The 24,093-nt window shown below is 39.4% G+C and overlaps 1 protein-coding gene across 1 annotated transcript; it reads left to right on the top strand.

The window, feature by feature from the left end:
* The first annotated feature begins 9,067 nt into the window (after positions 1 to 9,067).
* On the top strand, positions 9,068 to 10,537 carry LOC124555821 (piggyBac transposable element-derived protein 2-like). The gene is made up of 3 exons (XM_047129888.1): positions 9,068 to 9,300; positions 9,409 to 10,234; positions 10,508 to 10,537. The coding sequence occupies exons 1-3, from the start codon at positions 9,068 to 9,070 to the stop codon at positions 10,535 to 10,537; spliced, it is 1,089 nt and encodes a 362-aa protein (XP_046985844.1).
* The last annotated feature ends 13,556 nt before the right edge of the window (positions 10,538 to 24,093 follow it).

Here is a 24,093-nt window from a genome sequence, read left to right as displayed (position 1 = left end):
ATACCTTGTACCTCCTTATTGACGATGAAACACAGAAATTGCATCCGAATTTAATTCAAAAGGCACAATGCCGACTTAAGTACAAGAGGACTGACACTCTAACTTTCTATGATTTGAACATCACCTGTGAGTCCAGTTTTAGATTCCGATGCTTCACTTCAGGATTACTGTATTTCTTGGACCTTCTTATTGACGATGAAACACAGAAATTGCATCGGAATTAAACTGAAAAGGCACAATGCCGACTTAAGCACAGGAGCACTGACACTCCAACATTGTATGATTTGAACCTCTCCTGTGAGTCCAGTTTTGGATTTCGATGCTTCACTTTAGGTTTACTGTATCCCTTGGACCTTCGTATTGACGATGAAACACAGAAATTCCATCGGAATTAAATCCAAAAGGCACAATGCCGACTTAAGTAAAAGAGGACTGACACTCTCACTTTCTGTGATTTGAACCTCTCTTGTGAGTCCAGTTTTAGATTCCGATGCTTCACCTCAGGTTTACTGTATACCTGGGACCTTCTTATTCACGATTAAGCACAGAAATTGCAACACGAATTAAATTCAAAAGGCACAGTGCCGACTTAAGTACAAGAGGAGTGAAACTCTAACTTTCTATGATTTGAACCTCTCCTGTGAGACCTGTTTTAGATTCCGATGATTCACTACAGGTTTACTGTATCCGTTGGACCTTCTTATTGACAATGAAACACAGAAATTGCATCCGAATTTAATACAAATGGCACAATGCCGACTTATGTACAAGAGGACTGACACTCTAACTTCCTATGATTTGAACCTCTCCTGTGAGTCCAGTTTTAGAATCCGATGCTTCACTTCAGGTTTACTGTATCCCTTGGACCTTCTTAGTGACAATGATTCAATGAAATTGCATTGGAATTATATTCAAAAGGCACAATGCCGACATGAGTACAAGAGGACTGACACTCTAACTTTCTAAGATTTGAACCTCTCCTCCGAGCCCAGTTTTAGATTACGATGCTTCACTTCAGGTTTACTGTATCCCAGGGATCTTCTTATTAACGATGAAGCACAGAAATTGCATCGGAATTAAATTCAAAAGGCACAATGCCGACTTAACTACAAGAGGACTGACACTCTAACTTTCTATGATTTGAACCTCTCCTGTGAGTCCTGTTTTAGATTCCAATGCTTCACTTCAGGTTTACTGTATCCCTTGGACCTTCTTATTGACGATGAAACACAGAAATTGCATCGGAATTAAATTCAAAAGTCACAATGCCGACTTAAGTACAAGAGGACTGACACTCAAACTTTCTATGATTTGAACCTCTCTTGTGAGTCCAGTTTCAGATTCCGATGCTTCACTTCAGGTTTACTGTATACCTTGGACCTTCTTATTCACGATTAAGCACAGAAATTGCAACAGGAATTAAATTCAAAATGCACAGTGCCGACTTAAGTACAAGAGGAGTGAAACTCTAACTTTCTATGATTTGAACCTCTTCTGTGAGTCCAGTTTTAGATTTCGATGCTTCACTACAGGTTTACTGTATCCGTAGGAGCTTCTTATTGACGATGCAACACAGAAATTGCATCCGAATTTAATACAAAAGGCACAATGCCGACTTAAGTACAAGAGGACTGACACTCTCACTTTCTATGATTTGAACCTATCCTGTGAATCCTGTTTTAGCTTCCGATGCTTCTCTTCAGGTCTACTGTATCCCTTGGACCTTCTTATTGACGATGAAGCACAGAAATTGCATCCGAATTTAATACAAAAGGTACAATGCTGACTTAAAAACAAGAGGACGGACACTCTAACTTCCTACGATTTGAACCTCTCCAGTGAGTCTAGTTTTAGATTCCGATGCATCACTTCAGGTTCACTGTTTACCTTGGACCTTCTTATTGACGATGAAACATCGAAATTGCATCGGAATTCAATTCAAATGGCACAATGCCGACTTACGTATAAGAGGACTGACACTCCAACTTCCTATGATTTATTCCTCTCCTGTGAATCCAATTTGGATTCGGAAGCTTCACTTCAGGTTTACTGTATACCATGGGACTTCTTATTGACGATGAATCACAGAAATTGCTTCGGAATTAAATTAAAAGGCACAATGCCGACTTAAGTAAAAGAGGACTGACACTCTAACTTTCTATGATTTGAACCACCCCTGTGAGTCCAGTTTTAGAATCCGATTCTTCACTTCAGGTTTACTGTATCCCTTGGACCTTCTTAATGATGATGAGCCACAGATATTGCATCCCATTTTAATACAAAAGGCACAATGCCGACTTAAGTACAAGAGGACTGTCACTCTCACTTTCTATGAGTTCAACCTCTCCTGTGGGTCCAGTTTTAGATGCCGATGCTTCACTTCAGGTTTACTGTATACCTTGTAATATCTTATTGACGATGACACACAGAAATTGCATCCGAATTTATTACAATAGGCACAATGCCGACTTATGTACAAGAGGACTGACACTCTAACTTTATATGATTTGAACCTCTCCTGTGAGTCCAGTTTTAAATTCCGATGTTTCACTTCAGGTTTACTGTATACCGTGGACCTTCTTAGTGACAATGAAACTCTGAAATTGCATCGGAATTATATTCGAAAGGCACAATGCCGACTTAAGTACAAGAGGACTGACACTCTAACTTTCTATGATTTGAACCTCTCTTGTGAGTCCAGTTTTAGATTCCGATGCTTCACTTCAGTTTTACTGTATCCCTTGGACATTCTAATTGACGATGAAACACAGAAATTGCATCGGAATTAAATTCAAAAGACACAATTCCGAATAAAGTACAGGAGGACTGACTCTCTAACTTTCTATGATTTGAACCTCTCCTGTGAGTCCAGTTTTTGATTCTGATGATTGACTTTAGGTTTACTGTATCCCTTGGACTTTCTTATTGATGATGAAACACAGAAATTGCATCCGAATTTCATACAAAAGGCACAATGCAGACTTATGTACGAGAGGACTGACACTCTCACTTTCTATGATTTGAACCTCTCCTGTGAGACCAGTTTTACATTCCGGTGCTTCACTTCAGGTTCACTGTATACCTTGGACCTTCTTATTGACGATGAAATCAGAAATTGCATCGGAATTACATTCAAAAGGCACAATGCCGACTTAAGTACAAGAGGACTGACACTCTAACTTTCTATGATTTGAACGTCTCCTGTGAGTCAAGTTTTAGATTCCGACGCTTCACTTCAGGTTTGCTGTATCCCTTTTACCTTCTTATTGACGATGAGGCACAGAAATTGCATCCGAATTTAATACAAAAGGCACAATGCTGTCATAAGTGCAAGAGGACTGACACTCTAACTTCCTACGATTTGAACCTCTCCAGAGAGTCTAGTTTTAGAATCCGATGCTTCACTTCAGGTTCACTGTTTACCTTGGACCTTCTTATTGACGATGAAACACCGAAATTGCATCGGAATTCAATTCAAAAGGCACAATGCCGACCTTAGTAGAAGAGGACTGACACTCTAACTTTCTATGATTTGATCCTCTCCTGTGAATCCAATTTGGATTCGGATGCTTCACTTCAGGATTACTGTATCCCTTGGACCTTCTTATTGACGATGAAACACAGAAATTCCATCCGAATTTCATTTAAAAGGCACAATGCCGAATTAAGTACAAGAGGACTGACACTCGTAATTTCTATGATTTGAACCTCTCCTGTGAGTCCAGTTTTAGATTCGTATGCTCACTTCAGGTTTACTGTATACTTTGGAACATCTTATTGACGATGAAGCACAGAAATTGCTTCGCAATTAAATTCAAAACGCACAATGCCGACATAAGTAGCAGAGGACTGACACTCTCACTTTCTATGAGTTCAACCTCTCCTGTGAGTCCAGTTTTAGATTCCGATGCTTCACTTCAGGTTTACTGTATACCTTGTACCTTCTTATTGACGATGAAACACAGAAATTGCATCCGACTTTAATACAAAAGGCACAATGCCGACTTAAGTACAAGAGGACTGACACTCTAACTTTCTATGATTTGAACCTCCCCTCTGAGTCCAGTTTTAGATTCCAAAGCCTCACTTTAGGTTTGCTGTATCCCTGGGACCTTCTTATAGACGATGAAACACAGAAATTGCATCCGAATTTAATACAAAAGGCACAATGCCGACTTAAGTACAAGAGGACTGACACTCTCACTTTCTATGATTTGAACCTGTCCTGTGAGTTTAGATTTACATTCCGATGCTTCGCTTCAGGTTTACTGTATCCCTTGGACCTTCATTTTGACGATGAAACACAGAAATTGCAACCGAATTTAATACAAAAGGCACAATTCCGACTTAGGTACAAGAGGACTGACACTCTCACTTACTATGATTTGAACCTCTCCTGTGAGTCCAGTTTTAGATTCCGATGCTTGACTTCAGGTTTCGTCTATACTTTGGCCCTTCTTATTGACGATGAAACACAGAAATTGCATCCGAATTAAATTCAAAAGGCACAATAGCGACTTAAGTACAAGAGAACTGACTCTCTAAGTTTCTTTGATTTGAACCTCTCCTGTGAGTCCAGTTTTTGATTCCGATGATTCACTTTAGGTTTACTGTATCCCTTGGACTTTCTTATTGATGATGAAAGACAGAAATTGCATCCGAATTTAATACAAAAGGCACAATGCCGACTTATGTACAAGAGGACTGACACTCTCACTTTCTATGATTTGAACCTCTCCTGAGAGTCCAGTTTTAGTTTCGGATGCTTCACTTCAAGTTCACTGTATACCTTGGACCTTCTTATTGACGATGAAACACAGAAATTGCATCGGAATTACATTCAAAAGGCACAATGCCGACTTAAGAACAAGAGGACTGACACTCTAACTTTCTATGATTTGTGCATCTCCTGTGAGTGCAGTTTTAGATTCGGATGCTCCACTTCAGGTTTACTGTATACCTTGGACCTTCTTGTTGACTATGAAGCACAGAAATTGCTTCAGAATTAAATTTAAAAGGCACAATGCCGACTTAAGTACAAGAGGACTGACGCTCTAACTTTCTATGATTTGTACCTCTCCTGTGAGTCAAGTTTTAGATTCCGATGCATCACTTCAGGGTTAGTGTATCCCTTGGAACTTCTTATTGACGATGAAACACAGATATTGCATCCGAATTTAATAGAAAAGGCACAATGACGTCTGAAGTAGAAAAGGACCGACACTCTAACTTTCTGTGATTTGAACCTCTCCTGTGAGTCCAGTATTAGAGTCCAATGCTTCACTTCAGGTTCACTGTATACCTTGGACCTTCTTATTGACGATGAAACACAGAAATTGCATCGGAATTAAATTCAAAAGGCACAATGCCGTCTTAAGTACAAGAGGACTGACACTCTAACTTTCTATGATTTGAACCTCTCCTGTGAGTCCAGTTTTAGATTCCGATGCTTCACTTCAGGTTTACTGTATCCCTTGGACCTACTTATTGACAATGAAACACTAAAATTGGATCTGAATCAAATTCAAAAGGCACAATGCCGACTTAGGTACAAGACTGACTCTCTAACTTTCTATGATTTGAACCTCTCCTGTGAGTCCAGTTTTAGATTCCGATGCTTCACTTCAGGTTTACTGTATCCCAGGGACGTTTTTATGGACGATGAAGCACAGAAATGGCATCGGAATTAAATTCAAGAGGCACAATGCCGACTTAACTACAAGAGGAGTGAAATTCTAACATTCTATGATTTGAACCTCTCCTGTGAGTCCAGTTTTACATTCCGATGCTTTATTTCAGGTTTACTGTATCCCTTGGACCTCCTTTTTGACGATGAAACACAGAAATTGCATCCGAATTTAATACAAAAGGAACAATGACGTCTGAAATACAAATGGACAGACACTCTAACTTTCTGTGATTTGAACCTCTCCTGTGAGTCCAGTATTAGATTCCAATGCTTCACTTCAGGTTCACTGTATACCTTGGACCTTCTTATTGACGATGAAACACAGAAATTGCATCGGAATTAAATTCAAAAGGCCCAATGCCGACTTAAGTAGTAGAGGACTGACACTCTAACTTTCTATGATTTGAACCTCCACTGTGAGTCCAGTTTTAGATTCCGATGCTTCACTTCAGGTTTACTGTATCCCTTGGACCTTCTTATTGACGATGAAACACAGATATTGCATCCGAATTTAATACTAGAGGCACAATGACGACTTACGTACAAAAGGACTGACACTCTAACGTTCTATGATTTGAACCTCTCCTGTGAGTCCAGTTTTAGATTCCGACGCTTCACTTCATTTTTACTATATCCCTTTTACCTTCTTATTGACGATGAGTCACAGAAATTATTAAATTCAAAAGGCACATTGCCGACTTAAGTACAAGAGGAGTGTAACTCTAACTTTCTATGATTTAAACCTCTCCTGTGAGTCCAGTTTTAGATTCCGATGCTTCAATTCAGATCTACAGTATCCCTTGGACCTTCTTATTGAAGATGAAACAAAGAAATTGCATCCGAACATAATACAAAAGGCACAATGCCGACTTAAGTACAAGAGGACTGACACTCTCACTTTCTATGATTTGAACGTCTCCTGTGAGTCCAGTTTTAGATTCCGATACTTCACTTCAGGTTTTCTGTATACCTTGGACCATCTTATTGACGATGAAACACAGAAATTGCATCCGAATTTAATACAAAAGGCACAATGCCGACTTAAGTACAAGAGGACTGACACTCTCACTTTCTATGATTTGAACCTCTCCTGTGAGTCCAGTTTTTGATTCCGATGATTGACTCTAGGTTTACTGTATCCCTTGGACTTTCTTATTGATGCTGAAACACAGAAATTGCATCCGAATTTCATTTAAAAGGCACAATGCGGAATTATGTACGAGAGGACTGACACTCTCACTTTCTATGATTTGAACCACTCCTGTGAGACCAGTTTTACATTCCAATGCTTCACTTCAGGTTCACTGTATACCTTGGACCTTCTTATTGACGATGAAACACAGAAATTGCATCCGAATTTAATACAAAGGGCACAATGCCGACTTAAGTACAAGAGGACTGACACTCTCACTTTCTATGATTTGAACCTATCCTGTGAGTCCAGTTTTAGCTTCCGATGCTTCACTTCAGGTCTACTGTATCCCTTGGACCTTCTTATTGACGATGAAGCACAGAAATTGCATCCGAATTTAATACAAAAGGCACAATGCTGTCTTAAGTGCAAGAGGACTGACACTCTAACTTCCTACGATTTGAACCTCTCCAGAGAGTCTAGTTTTAGATTCTGATGCTTCACTTCAGGTTCACTGTTTACCTTGGACCTTCTTATTGACGATGAAACACCGAAATTGCATCGGAATTCAATTCAAAAGGCACAATGCCGACTTAAGTAGAAGAGGACTGACACTCTAACTTTCTATGATATGATCCTCTCCTGTGAATCCAATTTGGTTTCGGATGCTTCACTTCAGGATTACTGTATCCCGTGGACCTTCTTATTAACGATGAAACACAGAAATTCCATCGGAATTAAATTCAAAAGTCAAAATGCCGACTTAAGTACAAGAGGACTGACACTCGTAATTTCTATGATTTGAACCTCTCCTGTGAGTCCAGTTTTAGATTCCGATGCTTCACTACAGGTTTACTGTATCCGTTGGAGCTTCTTATTGACGATGAAGCACAGAAATTGCATCCGAATTTAATACAAAAGGCACAATGCCGACTTAAGTACAAGAGGACTGACACTCTAACTTTCTATGATTTGAACCACTCCTGTGAGTCCAGTTTTAGATTCAGATGCTTCACTTCAGGTTTAGTGTATCCCTTGGACCTTCTTATTGACGATGAAGCACAAAAATTGCATCGGAATTAAATTCAAAAGGCACAATGCCGACTTAAGTGCAAGAGGACTGACACTCTAACTTTCTATGATTTGAACCTCTCCTGTGAGTCCAGTTTTAGAATCCGATGCTTCACTTCAGGTTTACTGTATCCCAGGGACCTTCTTATTAACGATGAAGCACAGAAATTGCATCGGAATTAAATTCAAAAGGCACAATGCCGACTTAACCCTTTAACGCATACTGTAGCTGATAAGCTACAGACCTCATTTCTTCGTTTTATTCCATATGGAGAAACATTTTCGATCAAATTCGTTATGTAGCTAAGTGTATACACTCCGCTGCAGTTTCTAGTAGTTCTTCTTAGCGATCATAGATGGCAGGACGAGCTGAAGCAGTTCGACAGTGAGCTGTGTGGACATACTGCCAAGTGTGTGTTTTGGCGGAAATTTGAGGTGGGTTTTTGGTGTTTGTGCACTGATTTCTGGTTTTGAAAATTACTTTTTCATTTTGAAAACGTAAGTAGATATGGTGTAAACAGTTAATTCGAGTGTCTTTGCGATAGATTTGAAATGAGGCCTGTTTTTGTGTATGTAGCTTATCAGCTACATTTTTCATTTACTGCATTTCAGGCGCTGACGTAAAAATGTCTCGAAAAAGTCAAGAAGAAATGCTTATGGAATGGTTAGAGATTCCACTAAGCAGTGATGACGATCTTGAGTGTTTCTCTGACGATTCCATTCAAGATGAGACGTATGTTGCTCCAGAATCTGTTGATTGTGATAGTGACAGTAGTGACGAAGAAAGTCAAGTACCAGTAATTAGGAATGAAGATGTTTCTGGAACAAGACAATCTGATGTTATAATGAAGGAATCGACGTCACAGTTGTCTGATAATGCTCTGAAACTGCCATGCAGCAGCAAAAATGTTACCAAAAACAGCAGGAGTGTGGTTTGGAAAGATAAGCAGTTCATTATTCCCGAACTGTAGTCAAAATTTCATGGCAATACTTCGTTACCAGAAGAAGTAATAAACTTAAATACTCCATACCAATTCTTCAAACATATATTTCCATCTAAATTGTTTGATCTAATTGTCGAAGAGTCTCATAGATACAGTGTGCAGTGTAATCCTGATAGACCAATAGATTTATCCTGTGATGACATAAAAAAATTTATGGGCATCTGTCTCGTAATGTCAATAGTTCATGTACCTAATACGAGGGATTACTGGGGAGAAGTTACTGGTACTCATCTGATCAAGACAACAATAACAGTGAATCAGTATGAGCATATACGTAAGTTTCTTCACTTCAATGACAACAGTGCAATGATACCCAGGGGTGAAAAAGGTCATGATAGACTCTTCAAGATAAGACCCATAATAGAATTGATGAGATCTCGGTTTCAAACAATACCTGTTGAGGAGTGAGTTTCTGTTGATGAACAGATATGTTCAACAAAGGCTAGAAGTTATTTGAAACAATACATGCCAAACAAGCCTCATAAATATGGATAAAAATTATTTGTTATTAGTGGCATATCTGGTTATGCCTACGATTTTGAGATTTTCACTGGAGATGAAAATAAACCAGAAAAAAGAGTGACTGGGGAGGAAGACTTGGGAGCAAGCGCAAATGTTGTAGTTCGACTCAGTAGGATACTACCAAGAAATATGAACCACAAACTGTACTGTGACAATTATTACACAAGTCTGCCACTGCTTGTATGGTTACATAAACAAGGAATTTACTCACTTGGGACAGTCAGAAGAAACAGAGTGCCAGACTGCAAGCTCCCTTCAGAAGCTGAGCTGAAGAAAATGGCACGAGGTGCATCAGTAGAGCGTGTCGCAACAGTGGATGGTGTCGACATATCAAATGTAGTGTGGAAAGATAACAAGAGTGTGATGTTGCTTTCTACACTTGCTGGACAGCAGCCTATTCATGAAGCAGGGAGGTATGACAAAAAAACAAAGTCAAGAACAACAATACCTTGTCCACAAATAATTAAGCTCTACAATAAACATATGGGAGGTGTTGACCTTCCTGACAGCATAATGGGTCGACATAAAATTCTTGTGAAAAGTCGAAAATGGTATATAAGATTGTTTTACCATCTCCTGGACATGGGAGTAGTCAATTCCTGGCTGTTGTATAGGAGAGTAGCAGAAACCAAAGGGATTAAGAGAACTATGAAACTCTCCGAATTTCGAATGGAAATTGCTCCCTGTTTGTGTCGCTCAGGTCATACTTCAGCAAAACGTGGAAGGCCAAGTAATGAACTCGAAAACCAAATACAAGCTAAGAAGACAAAGGGGCCCACAGCACATGTACCTCCACAAGATGTAAGGCTGGATCAAGTAGGTCACCTGCCTTCGTACTTGCATGTGAGACAGAGGTGCAAAATGCCAGGATGCAAGGGATTTTCCTGGGTTCAGTGTAATAAATGTGCAGTTGCATTGTGTTTATACAAACAAAAGAACTGTTTTCAAACTTTTCATGTAAAGTGATTATCACATGCTTGGGTGCAAACCTGTTGGAACTAGATACCTTATTGTTCATATACAAAAGTGAATAAAATATACAATAAATGCTCAATATTTACAACATTAATGTCCTATTTATTATTTTAGGATTTTTCCCTTCCTATACAAAGTATTTAATCATAATCAACAATTAAATTACGAGAGATTTGGTCAAAATTGAGGGAGCAAAATAAGCACATTTATTGTGGCTCATAAGGTGTTAACTCAAAATGTAGCTGATCAGCTACAAAGCGATTTTCAACAATAGTGCTATATTAATTTAATTAAAAAAAATTTTCAATATTTTTTTCGAAATGTAGGCACTATAAACTAAACATGGTAATTTTTACAGCTTGAAATAAAAAATCATGCATTTAAGGGTTACTACAAGAGGACTGACACTCTAACTTTCTATGATTGGAAGCACACCTGTGATTCCAGTTGTAGATTCCGATGCTTCACTTCAGGTAAACTGTATTCTTTGGACCTTCTGATTGACGATGAAAAACAGAATTTGCATCCGAATTTAATACAAAAGGCACAATGCCGACTGAAGTACAAGAGGACTGACACTCTAACTTTCTATGATTTGAACCTCTCCTGTGAGTCCAGTTTTAGATTCCGAAGCTTCACTTCAGGTTTACTGTATCCCTTGGACCTTCGTATTGACGATGAATCACAGGAATTCCATTGGAATTAAATCCAAAAGGCACAATGCCGACTTAAGTACAAGGGGGCTGACACTCAAACTTTATATGACTTGAACCTCTCCTGTGAGTCCAGTTTTAGATTCCGATGTTTCACTTCAGGTTTACTGTATACCTTGGACCTTCTTATTGACGATGAAGCACTGAAATTGCATCGGAATTAAATTAAAAAGGCACAGTGCTGACTTAAGTACAAGAGGAGTGACACTCTAACTTTCTATGATTTGAACCTCTCCTGTGAGTCCAGTTTTAGATTCCGATGCTTCACTTCAGGTTCACTGTATACCTTGGACCATCATATTGACGATGAAGCACAGAAATTGCTCCGGAATTAAATTCAAAAGGCACAATGCCGACTTAAGTAGCAGAGGACTGACACTCTAACTTTCTGTGATTTGAACCTCTCCTGTGAGTCCAGTTTTAGATTCCGATGCTTCACTTCAGGTTTACTGTTTCCCTTGGACCTTCTTATTGACGATGAAACACAGAAATTGCATCCGAATTTTATACAAAAGGCACAATGCCGACATAAGTACAAGAGGACTGACACTCTTCCTTATTATGATTTGAACCTCTCCTGTAAGTCCAGTTTTACATTCCGATGCTTCACTTTAGGTCTACTGTATCCCTTGGACCTTCTTATTGACGATGAAACACAGAAATTGCATCCGAATTTAATACAAAAGGCACAATGCCGACTTAAGTACAAGAGGACTGACTCTCTCACTTTCTATGATTTTAACCTCTCCTGTGAGTGCAGTTTTAGATTCGGATGCTTCACTTCAGGTTTCGGATATACGTTGGACCTTCTTATTGACGATGAAACACGGAAATTGCATCCGAATTTAATACAAAAGGCACAATGCCGACTTAAGTACAAGAGGACTGACACTCTCACTTTCTATGATTTGAACCTGTCCTGTGAGTCCAGTTTTACATTCCGATGTTTCACTTCAGGTTTACTGTATCCCTTGGACCTTCTTTTTGACGATGAAACACAGAAATTGCATCCGAATTTAATACAAAAGGCACAATTCCGACTTAAGTACAAGAGGACTGACACTCTCACTCTCTATGATTTGAACCTCTCCTGTGAGTCCAGTTTTAGATTCCGATGCTTCAATTCAGATCTACTGTACCCCTTGGACCTTCTTATTGAAGATGAAACAAAGAAATTGCATCCGAACTTGATACAAAAGGCACAATGCCGACTTAAGTACAAGAGGACTGACTCTCTCACTTTCTATGATTTTAACCTCTCCTGTGAGTGCAGTTTTAGATTCGGATGCTTCACTTCAGGTTTCAGATATACGTTGGACCTTCTTATTGACGATGAAACACAGAAATTGCACCCGAATTTTATACAAAAGGCACAATGCCGACATAAGTACAAGAGGACTGACACTCTTCCTTATTATGATTTGAACCTCTCCTGTAAGTCCAGTTTTAGATTCCGATGCTTCACTTTAGGTCTACTGTATCCCTTGGACCTTCTTATTGACGATGAAACACAGAAATTGCATCCGAATTTAATACAAAAGGCACAATGCCGACTTAAGTACAAGAGGACTGACACTCTCACTTTCTATGATTTGAACCTCTCCTGTGAGTCCAGTTTTAGATTCCGATGCTTCACTTCATGTTGACTCTATACCTTGGACCTTCTTATTGACGATGAAACATAGAAATTGCATCTTAATTACATTCAAAAGGTACAATGCCGACTTAAGAACAAGAGGACTGACACTCTAACTTTCTATGATCTGTGCATCTCCTGTGAGTCCAGTTCTAGATTCAGATGCTTCACTTCAGGTTTACTGTATACCTTGGACCTTTTTATTGACGATGAAGCACAGAAATTGCTTCGGAATTAAATTCAAAAGGCACAATGCCGACTTAAGTACAAGAGGACTGACACTCTAACTCTCTATGATTTGAACCTCTCTTCTGAGTCAAGTTTTAGATTCCGATGCTTCACTTCAGGTTTAGTGTATCCCTTGGAACTTCTTATTGACGATGAAACACAGATATTGCATCCGAATGTAATACAAAAGGCACAATGACGTCAGAAGTACAAAAGGACAGACACTTTAACTTTCTGTGATTTGAACCTCTCCTGTGAGTCCAGTAGTAGAGTCCAATGCTTCACTTCAGGTTCACTGTATACCTTGGACCTTCTTATTGACGATGAAACACAGAAATTGCATCGGAAATATATTCAAAAGGCACAATGCCGACTTAAGTACAAGAGGACCGAAACTCTAACTTTCTATGATTTGAACCTCTCCTGTGAGTCCAGTTTTAGATTCCGATGCTTCACTTCAGGTTTACTGTATCCCTTGGACCTTCTTATTGACGATGAAACACAGAAATTCCATCGGAATTAAATTTAAAAGGCACAATGCCGACTTAAGTACAAGAGGACTGACACTCTAACTTTCTATGATTTGAACCTCACCTGTGAGTCCAGTTTTAGTTTCCGATGCTTCACTTCAGTTTTACTGTATCCCTTGGGCATTCTAATTGACGATGAAACACAGAAATTGCATCGTTATTAAATTCAAAAGGCACAATTCCGATTTAAGTACAGGAGGACTGACACTCTAACTTTGTATGATTTGAACCTCTCCTGTGAGTCCAGTTTTAGATTCTGATGCTTCACATCAGGTTTACTGTATACCTTGGACCTTCTTATTGACAATGAAACACTGAAAGTGCATGGGAATCAAATTCAAAAGGCACAATGCCGACTTAAGTACAAGAGGACTGACTGTCTAACTTTCTATGATTTGAACCTCTCCTGTGAGTCCAGTTTTACATTCCGATGCTTCTCCTCAGGTTTACTGTATACCTTGGACCTTCTTATTGACGATGAAACACAGAAATTGCATCGGAATTACATTCAAAAGGCACAATGCCGACTTAAGGACAAGAGGACTGATACTCTAACTTTTTTATGACTTGTGCATCTCCTGTGAGTCCAGTATTAGATTCAGATGCTTCACTTCAGGTTTACTGTATACCTTGGACCTTCTTATTGACGATGAAGCACAGAAATTGCTTCGGAATTAAATTCAAAAGACACAATGCCGACTTAACTACAAGAGGAGTGAAACTCTAACTATGTATGATTTGAACCTCTCCTGTGAATCCAGTTTCAGATTCCGTTGCTTCACTAAAGGTTTACTGTATCCGGTGGACCTTCTTATGGACGATGAAACACAGAAATTGCATCCGAATTTAATACAAAAGGCACAATGCCGACATAAGTACAAGAGGACTGACACTCTCACTTTCTATGATTTGAACCTATCCTGTGAGTCCAGTTTTAGATTCCGATGCTTCACTTCAGGTCTACTGTATCCCTTGGACCTTCTTATTGACGGTGAAGCACAGAAACTGCATCCGCATTTAATACAAAAGGCACAATACTGACTTAAGTACAAGAGGACTGACACTCTAACTTTCTATGATTTGAACCTCTGCAGTGAGTCTAGTTTTAGATTCCGATGCTTCACTTCAGGTTCACTGTTTACCTTGGACCTTCTTATAGACGATGAAATACAGAAATTGCATCGGAATTCAATTCAAAAGGCACAATGCCGACTTAAGTAGAACAGGACTGACACTCTAACTTTCTTTGATTTGAACCACTCCTGTGAATCCAATTAGGATTTGGATGCTTCACTTCAGGTTTACTGTATACCTTGGGACTCCTTATTGACGATGAAGCACAGAAATTGCTTCGGAATTAAATTCAAATGGCACAATGCCGACTTAAGTAAAAGAGGACTGACACTCTAACCTTCAATGATTTGAACCTCTCCTGTGAGCCCAGTTTTAGAATCCGATCCTTCACATCAGGTTTACTGTATCCCTTGGACCTTCTTAGTGACAATGAAACACTGAAATTGCATCGGAATTAAATTCAAAAGGCACAATGCCGACTTAAGTACAAGAGGACTGACACTCTAACTTTCTATGATATGAACATCTCCTCCGAGTCCAGTTTTAGATTCCGATGCTTCACTTCAGGTTTATTGTATCCCAGGGACCTTCTTATTAACGATGAAGCACAGAAATTGCATCGGAATTAAATTCAAAAGGCACGATGCCGACTTAAGTACAAGTGGACTGACACTCTAACTCTCTATGATTTGAACCTCTCCTGTGAGTCCTGTTTTAGATTCCGATGCTTCACGTCAGGTTTACTGTATCCCTTGGACCTTCTTATTGACGATGAAACACAGAAATTGCATCGGAATTGAATTCGAAACTCACAATGCCGACTTAAGTACAAGAGGACTGACACTCTAACTTTCTATGATTTGGACCTCCACTGTGAGTCCAGTTTTCGATTCCGAAGCTTCACTTCAGGTTTACTGTATCCCTTGGACTTTCTTATTGAAGATGAAACAAAGAAATTGCATCCGAACTTGATACAAAAGGCACAATGCCGACTTAAGTACAAGAGGACTGACACTCTCACTTTCTATGATTTGAACCTCTCCTGTGAGTCCAGTTTTAGATTACGATGCTTGACTTCAGGTTTCGTCTACACTTTGGCCCTTCTTATTGACGATGAAACACAGAATTTGCATCCGAATTTAATACAAAAGGCACAATGCCGACTTAAGTTCAAGAGGATTGACACTCTCACTTTCTATGTTTTGAACCTCTCCTGTGAGTCCAGTTTTGGATTCCGATGCTTCACTTCAGGTTTTCTGTATACCTTGGACCTTCTTATTGACGATGAAACAAAGAAATTGCATCCGAATTTAATACAAAAGCACAATGCAGACTTAAGTACAAGAGGAATGACACTCTCACTTTCTATGATTTGAACCTCTCCTGTGAGTCCAGTTTTAGATTCCAATGCTTCACTTCAGGTTTCCTGTATACCTTGGACCTTCTTATTGACGAAGAAACACAGATATTGCATCCGAATTAAATTCAAAAGGCACAATGGCGACTTAAGTACAAGAGAACTGACTCTCTAATATGTATGATTTGAACCTCTCCTTTCAGTCCAGTTTTTGATTCCGATGATTCACTTTAGGTTTACTGTATCCCTTGGACTTTCTTATTGATGATGAAACACAGAAATTGTATCCGAATTTAATACAAATGGCACAATGCCGACTTAAGTACAAGAGGACTGACACTCTCACTTTCTATGATTTGAACCTCTCCTGTGAGTCCAGTTTTAGATTCCGATGCTTCACTTCAAGTTCACTGTATACCTTGGACCTTCTTATTGACGATGAAACACAGAAATTGCATCCGAATTTAATACAAAAGGCACAATGCCGACTTAAGTACAAGAGGACTGACACTCTCACTTTCTGTGATTTGAACCCGTCCTGTGAGTCCAGTTTTAGATTCCGATGCTTCACTTCAGGTTTTCTGTATACCTTGGACCTTCTTATTGACGATGAAACACAGAAATTGCATCCGAATGTAATACAAAAGGCACAATGACGACTTAAGTACAAGAGGACTGAAACTCTCACTTTCTATGATCTGTGCATCTCCTGTGAGTCCAGTTTTAGATTCAGATGCTTTACTTCAGGTTTACTGTATACCTTGGACCTTCTTATTGACGATGAAGCACAGAAATTGCTTCGGAATTAAATTCAAAAGGCACAATGCCGACTTAAGTACAAGAGGACTGACACTGTAACTCTCTATGATTTGAACCTGTCCTGTGAGTCAAGTTTTAGATCCCGATGCTTCACTTCAGGTTTAGTGTATCCCTTGGAACTTCTTATTGACGATGAAACACAGATATTGCATCCGAATTTAATACAAAAGGCACAATGACGTCAGAAGTACAAAAGGACAGACACTCTAACTTTCTGTGATTTGAACCTCTCCTGTGAGTCCAGTATTAGAGTCCAATGCTTCACTTCAGGTTCACTGTATACCTTGGACCTTCCTATTGACGATGAAAAACAGAAATTGCATCGGAATTAAATTCAAGAGGCACAATGCCGACTTAAGTACAAGAGGACTGAAACCCTAACTTTCTATGATTTGAACCTCTCCTGTGAGTCCAGTTTTAGATTCCGATGCTTCACTTCAGGTTTACTGTATCCCTTGGACCTTCTTATTGACGATGAAACACAGAAATTGCATCGGAATTAAATTCAAAAGGCACAATGCCGACTTAAGTACAAGAGGACTGACACTCTAACTTTCTATGATTTGAACCTCTCCTGTGAGTCCAGTTTTGGATTCCGATGCTTCACTTCAGTTTTACTGTATCCCTTGGGCATTCTAATTGACGATGAAACACAGAAATTGCATCGGAATTAAATTCAAAAGGCACAATTCCGATTTAAGTACAGGAGGACTGACACTCTAACTTTCCATGATTTGAACCTCTCCTGTGACTCCAGTTTTAGATTCTGATGCTTCACATCAGGTTTACTGTATACCTTGGACCTTCTTATTGACAATGAAACACTGAAATTGCATGGGAATCAAATTCAAAAGGCATAATGCCGACTTAAGTACAAGAGGACTGACTCTCTAACTTTCTATGATTTGAACCTCTCCTGTGAGTCAAGTTTTAGATTCCGATGCTTCACTTCAGGTTTACTGTATCCCAGGGACGGTCTTATGGACGATGAAGCACAGAAATTGCATCGGAATTAAATTCAAGAGGCACAATGCCGACTTAACTACAAGAGGAGTGAAACTCTAACTCTCTATGATTTGAACCTCTCCTGTGAGTCCAGTTTTACATTCCGATGCTTCTCTTCAGGTTTACTGTATCCCTTGGACCTTCTTATTGACGAAGAAGCACAGGTATTGCATCCGATTTAAATTCAAAAGGCACAATGGCGACTTAAGTACAAGAGAACTGACTCTCTAACTTTCTATAATTTGATCCTCTCCTGTGAGTCCAGTTTTTGATTCCGATGATTCACTTTAGGTTTACTGTATCCCTTGGACTTTCTTATTGATGATGAAACACAGAAATTGCATCCGAATTTAATACAAAAGGCACAATGCCGACTTATGTACAAGAGGACTGACACTCTCACTTTCTATGATATGAACCTCTCCTGTGAGTCCAGTTTTAGATTCCGATGCTTCACTTCAGGTTCACTGTATACCTCGGACCTTCTTATTGACGTTGAAACACAGAAATTGCATCGGAATTACATTCAAAAGGCACAATGCCGACTTAAGAACAAGAGGACTGATACTCTAACTTTCTATGATTTGTGCATCTCCTGTGAGTCCAGTTTTAGATTCAGATGCTTCACTTCAGGTTTACTGTATACCTTGGACCTTCTTATTGACGATGAAGCACAGAAATTGCTTCGGAATTAAATTCAAAAGACACAATGCCGACTTAACTACAAGAGGAGTGAAACTCTAACTATCTATGATTTGAACCTCTCCTGTGAATCCTGTTTTAGATTCCGTTGCTTAACTAAAGGTTTACTGTATCCGTTGGACCTTCTTATTGACGATGAAACACAGAAATTGCATCCGAATTTAATACAAAAGGCACAATGCCGACTTAAGTACAAGAGGACTGACACTCTCGCTTTCTATGATTTGAACCTATCCTGTGAGTCCAGTTTTAGATTCTGATGCTTCACATCTGGTTTACTGTACCCCTTGGGCATTCTAATTGACGATGAAACACAGAAATTGCATCGGAATTAAATTCAAAAGGCACAATTCCGATTTAGGTACAGGAGGACTGACACTCTAACTTTCCATGATTTGAACCTCTCCTGTGAGTCCAGTTTTAGATTCTGATGCTTCACATCAGGTAATGTATACCTTGGACCTTCTTATTGACAATGAAACACTGAAATTGCATGGGAAACAAATTCAAAAGGCATAATGCCGACTTAAGTACAAGAGGACTGACTCTCTAACTTTCTATGATTTGAACCTCTCCTGTGAGTCAACTTTAGATTCCGATGCTTCACTTCAGGTTTACTGTATCCCAGGGACCTTCTTATTAACGATGAAGCACAGAAATTGCATCGGAATTAAATTCAAAAGGCACGATGCCGACTTAACTACAAGAGGACTGACACTCTACCTTTCTATGATTTGAGCCTCTCCTGTGAGTCCTGTTTTAGATTCCGATGCTTCACTTCAGGTTTACTGTGTCCCTTGGACCTTCTTATTGACGATGAAACTCAGAAATTGCATCGGAATTGAATTCGAAAGTCACAATGCCGACTTAAGTACAAGAGGACTGACACTCTAAATTTCTTTGATTTGAACCTCCACTGTGAGTCCAGTTTTCGATTCCGAAGCTTCACTTCAGGTTTACTGTATCCCTTGGACCTTCTTATTGACGATGAAACATAGAAATTGCATCCGAATTTAATACAAAAGGCACAATGACGACTTAACTACAAAAGGACTGACACTCTAACTTTCTATGATTTGAATCTATCCTGTGAGTCCAGATTTAGGTTCCGATGCTTCACTTCAAGTTTACTGTATACCTTCGACCTTCTTATTGACGATGATCCACAGAATTTGCATCGGAATTAAATTCAAAAGGCACAATGCCGACCTAAGTACACGAGGACTGACACTCTAACTTTCTATGATTTGAACCACTCCTGTGAGTCCAGTTTAGATTCCGATGCTACACTTCAGGTGTGCTGTATACCATGGACCTTCTTATTGACGATGAAGCACAGAAATTGCATCGGAATGAAATTGAAAAGGCACAATGCCGACTTAAGAACAAGATGACTGACGCTCTAATTTTCTATGATTTGATCCTCTCCTGTCAGTCCAGTTTTAGATTCCGATGATTCCCTTCAGGTTTACTGTATCCCTTGGACCTTCTTATTGACGATGAAACACAGAAATTGGATCCGAATATAATACAAAAGGCACAATGCCGAGTTAAGTACAAGAGGACTGACACTCTATGATTTGAACCTCTCCTGTAAGTCTAGTTTTAGAATCTGATGCTTCACTTCAGGTTTGCAGTATCCCTTGGACCTTCTTATTGACGATGAAACACAGAAATTGCATCGGAATTAAATTCAAAAGGTACAGTGCCGTCTTAAGTACAAGAGGACTGACACTCTAACTTTCTATGAATTGAACCTCTCCTGTGAGTCAAGTTTTAGATTCCGATGCTTCACTTCAGGTTTACTGTATACCTTGGACATTCTTACTGACGACGAAACACAGAAATTGCATGGGAATTAAATTCAGAAGGCACAATGCCGACTTAAGTACAAGAGGACTGACACTCTAACTTTCGATGATTTGAATCTCTCCGGTGAGTCCAGTTTTAGATTCCGATGCTTCACTTCAGGTTTACTGTATACCATGGACATTCTTATTGACGATGAAGCACAGAAATTGCATCGGAATGAAATTCAAACGGCACAATGCCGACTTAAGTACAAGATGGCTAACACTCTAATTTTCTATGATTTGAACCTCTCCTGTGAGTCCAGTTTTAGAATCCGATCCTTCACTTCAGGTTTACTGTATTCCTTGGACCTCCTTATTGACGATGAAACACAGAAATTGCATCCGAATGTAATACAAAATCCACAATGCCGACTTAAGTACAAGACGACTGACACTCTAATTTTCTATGATTTGAACCTCTCCTATGAGTCCAGTTTTAGATTCCGATGCTTCCCTTCAGGTTTACTGTATACCTTGGACCTTCTTATTGACGATGAAACACAGAAATTGCATCCGAATTTAATACAAAAGGCACAATGCCCACCTAAGTACAAGAGGACTGACAGTCTAACTTTCTATGATTTGAACCTCTCCTGTGAGTCCAGTTTTAGATTCCGATGCTTCCCTTCAGGTTTACTGTATACCTTGGACCTTCGTATCGACGATGAAACACAGATATTGCATCCGAAATTAATACAAAAGGCACAATGCCGACTTAAGTACAAGAGGACCGACACACTCACTTTCTATGATTTGAACCTCTCCTGTGAGTCCAGTTTTAGATTCCGATGCTTCCCTTCAGGTTTACTGTATACCATGGACCTTCTAATTGACGATGAAGCACAGAAATTGCATCGGAATGAAATTGAAAAGGCACAATGCCGACTTAAGTACAAAAGGACTGACACTCTAAATTTCTATGATTTGAATCTCTCGTGTGAGTCCAGTTTTAGATTCCGATGCCTCACTTCAGGCTTACTGTATCCCTTGGACCTTCTTATTGACGATGAAACACAGAAGTTGCATCAGAATATAATACAAAAGGCACAATGCCGAGTTAAGTTCAAGAGGACTGACACTCTATGATTTGACCCTCTCCTGTAAGTCTAGTTTTAGAATCCGATGCTTCACTTCAGGTTTGCAGTATCCCTTGGACCTTCTTATTGACGATGAAACACAGAAATTGCATCCGAATTTAATACAACAGGCACAATGACGACTTATGTACAAGAGGACTGCCACTCTAACTTTCAATGAATTGAACCTCTCCAGTGAGTCCAGTTTTAGATTCTGATTTTTCACTTGAGGTTTACTGTATCCCTTGGACCTTCTTTTTAACGGTGAAGCACAGAAATTGCATCGGAATGAAATTCAAAAGGCACAATGCCGACTTAAGTACAAAAGGACTGACACTCTACCTTTCTATAATTTGAACCTCTCCTGTGAGTCAGTTTTAGATTCCGATGCTACACATCAGGTTTACTGTATACCATGGACATTCTAATTGACGATGAAGCACAGAAATTGCATCGGAATGAAATTCAAAAGGCACAATGCCGACTTAAGTAGAAGATGACTAACACTCTAATTTTCTATGATTTGAACCTCTCCTGTGAGTCCAGTTTTAGAATCCGATCCTTCACTTCAGGTTTACTGTATACCTTGGACCTCCTTATTGACGATGAGACACAGAAATTGCATCCAAATGTAATACAAAAGGCACAATGCCGACTTAAGTACAAGACGACTGACACTCTAATTTTCTATGATTTGAACCTCTCCTATGAGTCCAGTTTAAGATTCCGATGCTTCCCTTCAGGTGTACTGTATACCTTGGACCTTCTTATTGACGATGAAACACAGAAATTGCATCCGAATTTAATACAAAAGGCACAATGCCGACCTAAGTACATAGGACTGACGCTCTAACTTTCTATGATTTGAACCTCTCCTGTGAGTCCAGTTTTAGATTCCGATGCTTCCCTTCAGGTTTACTGTATACCTTGGACCTTCTTATTGACGATGAAACTCAGAAATTGCATTCGAATTTAATACAAAAGGCACAATGCCGACTTAAGTACAAGACGACCGACTCACTCACTTTCTATGATTTGAACCTCTCCTGTGAGTCCAGTTTTAAATTCCGATGCTTCACTTCAGGTTTACTGTATCCCTTGTACCTTGTTATTGTTGATGAAACACAGAAACTGCATCCGTATGTAATTCAATTGGCACAATGCCGACTTAAGTACAAGAAGACTGGCACTCTAACTTTCTATATATTGAACCTCTCCTGTGAGTCCAGCTTTAGATTCCGATGCCTCACTTCAGGTTTACTGTATCCCTTGGACCTTCTTATTGACGATGAAACACGGAAATTGCATCCGAATTTAATACAAAAGGCAGAATGCCGACTTAAGTACAAGAGGACTGACACTCTCACTTGCTATGATTGGAACCTCTCCAGTGGGTCCAGTTTTCGATTCTGATGCATCCCTTCAGGTTTACTGTATACCTTGGACCTTCTTATTGACGATGAAACACAGAAATTGGAACCGAATTTAATGCAAAAGGCACAATACCGACTTTAGTACAAGAGGACTGACACTCTCACTATCTATGATTTGAAACTCTCCAGTGAGTACAGTTTTAGATTCCGATGCTTCACTTCAGGTTTCCTGTATACCTTGGACCTTCTTATTAACTATGAAACACAGAAAATGCATCGGAATTAAATTCAAAAGGCACAATGCCGACTTAAGTACAAGAGGACCGACACACTCACTTTCTATGATTTGAACCTCTCCTGTGAGTCAAGTTTTAGATTCCGATGCTTCCCTTCAGGTTTACTGTATACCATGGACCTTCTTACTGACGATGAAGCACAGAAATTGCATCGGAATGAAATTGAAAAGGCACAATGCCGACTTAAGAATAAGATGACTACCGCTCTATATTCCTATGATTTGAACCTCTACTGTCAGTCCAGTTTTAGAATCCGATGATTCACTTCAGGTTTACTGTATCCCTTGGACCTTCTTATTGACGATGAAACACAGAAGTAGCAACCGAATACAATACAAAAGGCACAATGCCGAGTTAAGTACAAGAGGACTGACACTCTATGATTTGAACCTCTCCAGTGAGTCAAGTTTTAGATTCCGATGCTTCACTTCAGGTTTACTGTATACCTTGGACCTTCTTATTGACGATGAAACACAGAAAATGCATCAAAATTGAATTTAAAAGGCACAATGCCGACTAAAGCACAAGAGGACTGACACTCTCACTTTCTGTGATTTGAACCTCTCCTGTGAGTCCAGTTTTAGATTCCGATGCTTCACTTGAGGTTTACTGTATCCCATGGACATTCTTATTGACGATGAAACACGGAAATTGCATCCGAATTTAATACAAAAGGCACAATGCCGACCTAAGTACAAGAGGACTGACACTCTCACTTTCTGTGATTTGAACCTCTCCTGTGAGTCCAGGTTTAGATTCCGATGCTTCACTTGAGGTTTACTGTATCCCATGGACATTCTTATTGACGATGAAACACAGAAATTGCATCCGAAATTAATACAAATGGCACAATGCCGATTTCAATACAAGAGGACTGACACTCTATTCTTCTATGATTTGAACCTCTCCTGTGAGTCCAGTTTTAGATTCCGATGCTTCACTGCAGGTTTACTGTATACCTTGGAGCTTCTTATAGACGATAAACACAGTTATTGCATCAGAATAAAAATTCAAAAGGCACAATGCCGACTTAAGTAC

This window comes from Schistocerca americana, chromosome X (genome assembly GCF_021461395.2).
Source record: "Schistocerca americana isolate TAMUIC-IGC-003095 chromosome X, iqSchAmer2.1, whole genome shotgun sequence".
In the NCBI taxonomy this organism is placed as follows: domain Eukaryota; kingdom Metazoa; phylum Arthropoda; class Insecta; order Orthoptera; family Acrididae; genus Schistocerca; species Schistocerca americana.
This window is presented reverse-complemented; position numbering and strand designations above follow the sequence as displayed.